Source organism: Eimeria necatrix, genomic scaffold, assembly GCF_000499385.1.
Source record: "Eimeria necatrix Houghton genomic scaffold, Enh_scaff724, whole genome shotgun sequence".
Lineage (NCBI taxonomy): Eukaryota > Apicomplexa > Conoidasida > Eucoccidiorida > Eimeriidae > Eimeria > Eimeria necatrix.
The window spans coordinates 10,001-17,094 of record NW_013654550.1 but is presented as its reverse complement, the minus strand read 5'-3'; the positions used below and the strand labels follow the sequence as shown (position 1 = coordinate 17,094).

Below are 7,094 nucleotides of genomic sequence, written 5' to 3'. Positions count from 1 at the left end.
AGGGGTTTGGGGGTGGGGGGAGGGGTTTTGGGTTTTGGGGTTGGGGTTTAGGGTTTAGGGTTTGGCAGCTGGGGTTTAGGAGTTGGGGGCTAGGCGTTCGAATTTAGGGTTTAGGGGTTCGGGTTTGGTGTTTAGGAGTTAGGGTTTAGGGTTTAGGGGTTCGGGTTTAGGGTTTAGGGTTTAGGGGTTCGGATTTAGGGTTTAGGGTTTACTGGTTAGGGTCTAGGCTCTTTAGTCTAGAGCTTTCGAAGTTTAGAATCTGCAAGATTTAGGGTTTGCAGGGTTTGGGGTTTGGAGGGTTTAGGGTTTCGAGGGTTTAGGGTTTAGAGGGTTTAAAGTTCAAAGCATCAGCTTCAAGACTCAATTATGCTGAGTGTCCAAACCCTAGACCTTCACAACTCCCCCAAACCCCAAACCCTAAACCCTAAACCCTCAACCCCGTCGTTCTGAATGTTCAAACCCTAGAACCTTGGCAACTCCCCCAAACCCCAAACCCCAAACCCTAAACCCTAAACCCCGTCGTTCCGAATGTTCAAACCCTAGAACCTTGACAACTCCCCCAAACCGCGCACCCCAAACCCCAAACCCTAAACCCTAAACCCTAAACCCTAAACCCCGTCGTTTTGAATGTTGAAGCCCTAGAACCTTGACAACTCCCCCAAACCCCAAACCCTAAACCCTAAACCCTAAACCCTAATTGGTGTGTTCAGCGAGTTCCGCGTTGGCGAAGCTGGCGAACTTGGCGGCCCCCAGCTGCTGCGTGCTGCGGGACGGCCAGGAGCAGCAAATAGCAGCAGCAGAAGTTGTTCCTGGAGATGTAGTTTTTTTGCAAACTGGCAACAGTGTTTGCGCAGACATGCGCTGCTTGGAGCTCACGGAACTCAAGACCAACGAGGCCATTCTCACCGGTTCGCGCTGCTGCTGCTGCTGCTGCTGCTGCTGCTGCTGCTGCTGCTGTTGCTGCTGCTGCTGCTGCGCTGCTGCTGCTGCTGCTGCAGCAGCAGGGGCGTTTTGGGGCCGTTTTTCGCGAATTTCGCGTCTTTTTGGCTCGTTTTTCTCGGGGTCAATTCTGCTGCTCATCAGCAGCATGCTGCTGCTGCTGCTGCTGCTGCTGCTGCTGCTGCTGCTGCTGCTGCTGCTGGCCCGCAGGAGAGTCCGAAGACGTCACCAAAACGGTCTCCGCAGTTGACCCCGATAGCCCCTTCGCCTCCAACTTGTGCTTCGCCAGCACCATCGTCACCAACGGCAGCGGCCGGTGTCTCGTTTACGCCACGGGGATGGAAACTCAAGTCCGCGAAACCCCAATTTAGGGTTTTTGAAAGGGTTTTCGCGCCTTTTTCTAAGGGTTTTCTCCCCGCTTAAGAGGGTTTTCTTTGCAGTTTGAACGAGGGTTTTGGTTGGGGTTTAGAGGGACTTTTCCCGGCGTTTTGAGGGCTTTTTCCGCCATTTTAGGGTTTTAGCCACTCACGAGGGTTTTCTTTGGGGTTTAAAGAGGGTTTTGCTTGCCATTTAAAAAGGGTTTTGTCTTTTATTTAAAAAGGGTTTATTTGCCATTTAAAAGGGTTTTATTTCCCATTTAAAAGAAGCTTTACTTGCCATTTAAAAGGGTTTTATTTGCCATTTAAAGTGGTGTTTTTGGAATTTAAAAAAGGGTTTTGTTTGGGACTAGATGTGCTGCACCATAGGATCCGCTGCTGCTGCTGCTGCTGCTGCTGCTGCTGCAGCTCCCCGCTCCCCTGCTGCCTCCGGGCTGCGCGCGCTGCTGCTGCTGCTGCTAGTGCTGCTGCTGCTGCTAGTGCTGCTGCTGTTGCTAGTGCTGCTGCTGCTGCTGCTAGTGCTGCTGCTGCTGCTACTGTATGTATACTCTTGCTGCTTCTAGCGCTGCTGCTCTTGCTGCTTCTTACTGCTTCTGCTGCTGCTGCTTCTGTTGCTGCTGCTGGCGTTGCTTCCACTGTTGCTGTTGCTGCTGCTGCTGCTATTTGCGCTGCTGCTGCTGTCAGAATTACTGCTACTGGCGCTACTACACTATACTTGCTGCTGCTGCTGCTATTATCTTACTGCTGCTGCTGCTGCTATTATCTTACTGCTGCTGCTGCTGCTGCTGCTATTATCTTACTGCTGCTGCTGCTGCTATTATCTTACTGCTGCTGCTGCTATTATCTTACTGCTGCTGCTGCTGCTGCTATTATCTTACTGCTGCTGCTGCTGCTGCTATTATCTTACTGCTGCTGCTGCTATTATCTTACTGCTGCTGCTGCTATTATCTTACTGCTGCTGCTGCTGCTGCTGTTATTATCTTACTGCTGCTGCTGCTGCTGCTGCAGGTGAAGCGAAAGGCGAACGTGCGGAAGCTGCCAGCTGTCGAGACACTCGGCTGCTGCTCCGTCATTTGTTCCGACAAAACAGGTTGGCTTTTTATTATTTATTTTTATTTATTTATTTATTTATATTTATTTTTATTTTATTTTATTATTTATTTATTTATTTATTTATTTATTTATTTATTTATTTATTTATTTATTTATTTATTTATTTGGCTTCACGAAGAGTGCCGAAGTAAATAATGAAAAGACAAACATCGCAATAAATTGAAAATTGAAAAAAGATTTATTTTAATTTTAAAAAAGAAAAAGTAAAAATAAAAATAAAACAAATAAAACAAACAAATAAAAATAAAATTAAAATAAATTAAAATAAAAATAAAAGTGTTTTTGTTTTGCTGCTAAGGGACTTTGACGGAGGGCAAAATGACAGCAACAAGACTAGTTGTCTTTTCGCGAAAGGAGTCTGCAGCAGCAGCAGCAGCAGCAGCAGCAGCAGCAGCAGCAGCAGCAGCAGCAGCAGGAAGCAAAGAGGAGCTTGAAAAGGAGACAAAGGAAGCAGCACAAGACTCAAATGAAATTAAAAAAGAAAACAAAAATGAAAATAAAAATGAAAATAAAAAAGAAAATAAAAACTCTTTTGTTTTTGCTGTTTACCCCACAAAAGGCTTCGACCCCCACGGCGGCTTTTTCGAACTGCAAAAACTTTCCGAAGAAAAAAAGGTGCACCTTTTGCTGCTGCTGCTGCTGCTGCTGCTGCTGTTGCTGCTTTCACTTTGCTGCTCTTCTTTTATTTGCTGCTGCACTTCACGGCTCTCCGTTTTTCTCTTTTGCTGCTTTTTTGCTTCTCCTTTTGCTGCTGCTGCTGCTGCTCCGCAGCAGCGCAGTTGAGCAGCAGTTCCCTCCCTAAAAATCTAGCAGCAGCAACAGCAGCAGCAGCAGCAGGGAAAGTGTGTTGCTGCTGCTGCTGCTGCTGCTGCTGCGCAGGCAACTATTGCGGCGCTGCATGCACAAGGGGCCTACAGCTCATTTGGGCGAGTGTTAATGGACTACGGTGCTGCTGACGCTGCTGCTGCTGCTGCTGCAGCAGCAGCAGCAGCAGCAGCAGCGGGGGACGCTGCTGCTGCTGCTGCTGCGCAGGCAGACGCAGCTGCTGCAGCACAACTTCGAGGACTTCTTGCTGCTGCTTTTCTAAATTCGCATTCCACCAAATTGACAAGAGATCCAAAAACAAAACAATGGACCACTTCGGGCAACATGAGCGAAGGTAGAAAGCAATTGCTGCTGCTGCTGCTGCTGCTGCTGCTGCTGCTGCTGCTGCTGCTGCTGCTGCTGCTGCTGCTGCTGCTGCTTGGTGACTATTCGTTTTTAGGTGGAATTGAACTGCATTTGTGCTGCTGCTGCATTTGCTTATCCCTTCCTGTCTTCGTTTATCTCCTTTTGTTATTTTGTTTTAAAATTGCTGCTGCTGCTGCCCCTCCTTTGCTGCTGCTGCTGCTGCTGCTGCTGCTGTTATTGGCTTACTTTTGACCCGTGCTGCTGCTGCTGCTGCTGCTGCTGCTGTTCCCCTGCCATCATTTCGCCTCCCTTCGCTGCTGCGCTTTCCCCTGCTGCCGCCGCCGCCGCCGCTGCTGCTGCTGCTGCTGCTGCTGCTGCTGCTGCTGCTGCTGCTTAGGGGCGCTGGTGGTTGCTGCTGCGAAGGCGGGTTTTGACGGGAGTTTGTTGGAAATGTACCCGCGAGAAGCAGCACTTGAAGTTCCATTTAATTCAAGTCGAAAACTTTCTGCTTCTGTGCACAAGTTGCAAACCCCCAACAGCTTCTGCAGCCTCAGCTTCGCCCGCAGCAGCAGCAGCAGCAGCAGCAGCAGCAGCAGCAGCAGCAAGTTCACCCACGTCGCCATCGTCAAGGGCGCCCCCGACAAGGCAAGCCCGGCCCACGCTGGACAAGGGCTTAGGGTTTAGGGTTTAGGGTCTAAGGGCTAGGGTTTACGGCTTACCGTCTAGGGTTTAGGGTTTAGGGTTTAGGGTTTAGGGTTTGCGGCTCAGGGTTCAGGGTTTAGGGTTTGCACGGTTGGGGTTTCCAGGGCTTAGGGTTTACAGGGTTTCGGATACACAGGGTTTAGGGTATACAGAGCTAAGGGTATGCAGGGTTCAGGGCTTAGGGTTTAGGGTTTAGGGTTTAGGGTTTAGGGTTTAGGGTTTAGGGTTTAGGGTTTGTCGGTGCAGCTGTACCGGCACTTGGGCTACATGTTGCGGAGCGGCGAGGGCTGCTGCAGCATGGACTGGAGCAGCAAAATGAGTCAAGACGAGGGTTTAGAGATTAAGCAGCAAAATGATGAACTTTCTGCTGCTGCTCTGAGGGTTTTGGCTGTTGCTGCTAAACCCTTAACCCCCGCGCAGCTCCAAACCCTCAAGGAAGCGGAAGGCGCTGACGAGCGCCTTCAGCAGATCCTCGAGGAGCCCCAACGCGTAAAACCCTAAACCCTAAACCCTAAACCCTAAACCCTAAACCCTCGCGGAGGGGGGGGGCCGCTCAAAGCCCGCTCGAATGGCTCCTCCCAGTGCCCCAGCAGCCCCAAACCCTAAACCCTAAACCCTAAACCCTAGGCCTGGGCGGTCTGCAGCAGCCTGCCTCCGTAGCTCTAAACGCGTCGCCTATAAACACTGCTGCTGCTCTGCTGCTGCTGCTGCTGCTGCTGCTGCAGTAGCTGCTGCACCTGTCTTCTGCTCTCCCGTTTGGCTGCTGCTGCGTGTGGAGCCGCCGCCGGCTCCGCTGCTGCTGCTGCTGGACGCCGGCACCACCCGCTGCTGCTGCTGCTGCTGCTGCTGCTGCTGCTGCTGCAGGGTTTGCTGCTGCTGGGGCTTGTGGGGTCTTTGGACCCCCCAAGAGCTGGAGTGCAGCAAGCTGTGCTGCAGTGCGGAGCAGCAGGAATAGAAGTGAAGATGATAACGGGAGATCAGCTGAAGACTGCATGCGCAGTTGCTGCAGAGCTGGGCATACTGCAGCAGCACCAGCAGCAGCAGCAGCAGCAGCAGCAGCAGCAGCAGCAGCAGCAGCAGCAGGGGGAGCAGCAGCAGCAGCAGCAGGATGATGCTGCCATTTTGTGTGCAAGGCTGCACCAAGATGATGACCCTTCACTCCCCTTCAAGCCCAATGAAGAACTCGACCCTCTCGTCGCCAAGTCAGCCTCTAGGGTTTAGGGTTTAGGGTTTAGGGTTTAGGGTTTAGGGTTTAGGATTTAGGGTTTAGGATTTCTTGGAATTTTTTGGCTCTCCAATGTTCTGAAATTCTGCATCGTGGCAGTTCTTTCTTCTTTTGCTGCTGCTGCTTCTGCTGCTGCTGCTGCTGCTGCTGCTGCTGCATGCCCATCCCCAGCCCACCCTCCGCCGTTCCTTTCCCCGTAGCTGCTGCTGCTGCGTTGCTGCTGCTGTTTTCTCTCCTCCTGCTGCTTCCTCTCCTACTGCTGCTTCCTCTCCTGCTGCTGCTGCTGCGTTGCTGCTGCTGCATTTCTGCCGCGTTCATTGTCACTGTTGCTGCTTCTCCCTCTGCTGCTGCTGCCTCGCTGCTGCTGCTGCTGCCTCGCTGCTGCTGCTGCTGCCTGTGCTGCACGGTTCCCTCTGCCGCTCTGTCCCGCCCCCCTGCTGCTGCTGCTGCTGCGTGTACCCTGCACTCCCTTGCTGCTGCTGCTGCTGCTGCTGCTGCAGCTGCGTGGTGTTTGCGCGCGCGCAGCCCGAAGACAAGCTGCACCTGGTGGCTGCGCTGCAGCGGCTGGGCGGCGCGACGGTGGCGATGACTGGGGACGGCGTGAACGACGCGCCTGCGCTGAAGGCCGCAGACATCGGCGTGGCGATGGGACTGGCGGGCACTGACGTGGCGAAAGGAGCAGCAGAAATGATTCTTTTGGACGACAACTTCTGCACCATCGTCGCCGGCAAGTGCTGCTGCCAATTCCCCGAAAAACCCGCCAAAAACCACGCAAAAAGACGCCAAACTCGCCGAGATAACGCTCCTGCTGCTCCTGCTGCTGCTGCTGCTGCTGCTGCTGCTGCTGCGGGGGTAGCGGCGGTGGCGGGGGGAAGGGGGCTGCCGCTGAGCTGCTGCTGCTGCTGCTGCTGCTGCTGCTGCTGCTGCTGCTGTTGCTGCTGCTGCTGCGGTAGGCGGGTTGGCGCTGAACTGCTGCTGCTGCTGCTGCTGCTGCTGCTGCTGCTGCTGCTGCTGCAGCTGTTGAGGAGGGCCGGAAGATTTACGGAAACATTCAAAAGTTTGTTTGTTTTCTTTTGGGAACAAACATCGGAGAAATTATTTATTTGACCATTTCCATTGCGGCTTCCATGCCACTCCCCCTCGAGGCCCTCCAGGTACTCACCAGCAGCAGCAGCAGCAGCAGCAGCAGCAGCAGCAGCAGCAGCAGCAGCAGCAGCAACAGAAGAGGCAGCAGCAGCAGCAGCAGCAGCGGCAGCAGGTGCTGCTGCTGCTGCTGCATTGATAAAATTAGACTTCATATTTTTGTTTTTTCTGCTTTTTCGCCCCACCCAATTATTCATTTGTTTATTTATTTATTTATTTATTTATTTATTTATTTATTTATTTATTTATTTATTTATTTATTTATTTATTATTTATTATTTATTTATTTATTTATTTATTTATTTATTTATTTTTGTTTTCAGGTTTTGTTTTTGAATTTGATGAGTGACGGATGCCCCGCTGTGGCCCTCGCGAAGGAGCCGCCCGACAGCGACAACATGAACGTAAACCCTAAACCCTAAACC

At 51.9% G+C, this 7,094-nt stretch overlaps 2 protein-coding genes across 2 annotated transcripts; one reads left to right on the top strand and one right to left on the bottom strand.

The window, feature by feature from the left end:
* Positions 1 to 856: 856 nt before the first annotated feature.
* ENH_00073000 (P-type Ca(2+)-ATPase, putative) lies at positions 857 to 5,522 on the top strand (the record flags this gene model as incomplete). Its single annotated transcript, XM_013582730.1, has 8 exons — positions 857 to 908; positions 1,150 to 1,289; positions 2,325 to 2,406; positions 2,728 to 3,044; positions 3,309 to 3,588; positions 3,997 to 4,277; positions 4,548 to 4,790; positions 5,166 to 5,522. The coding sequence occupies 8 exons, from the start codon at positions 857 to 859 to the stop codon at positions 5,520 to 5,522; spliced, it is 1,752 nt and encodes a 583-aa protein (XP_013438184.1).
* A 324-nt stretch (positions 5,523 to 5,846) lies between these two features.
* Positions 5,847 to 6,824, bottom strand: ENH_00072990 (I WGS project CAKM00000000 data, strain SE8, contig 186, related; the record flags this gene model as incomplete). The annotated part of the gene is made up of 1 exon (XM_013582729.1): positions 5,847 to 6,824. The coding sequence occupies one exon, from the start codon at positions 6,822 to 6,824 to the stop codon at positions 5,847 to 5,849; it is 978 nt and encodes a 325-aa protein (XP_013438183.1).
* Positions 6,825 to 7,094: the final 270 nt, after the last annotated feature.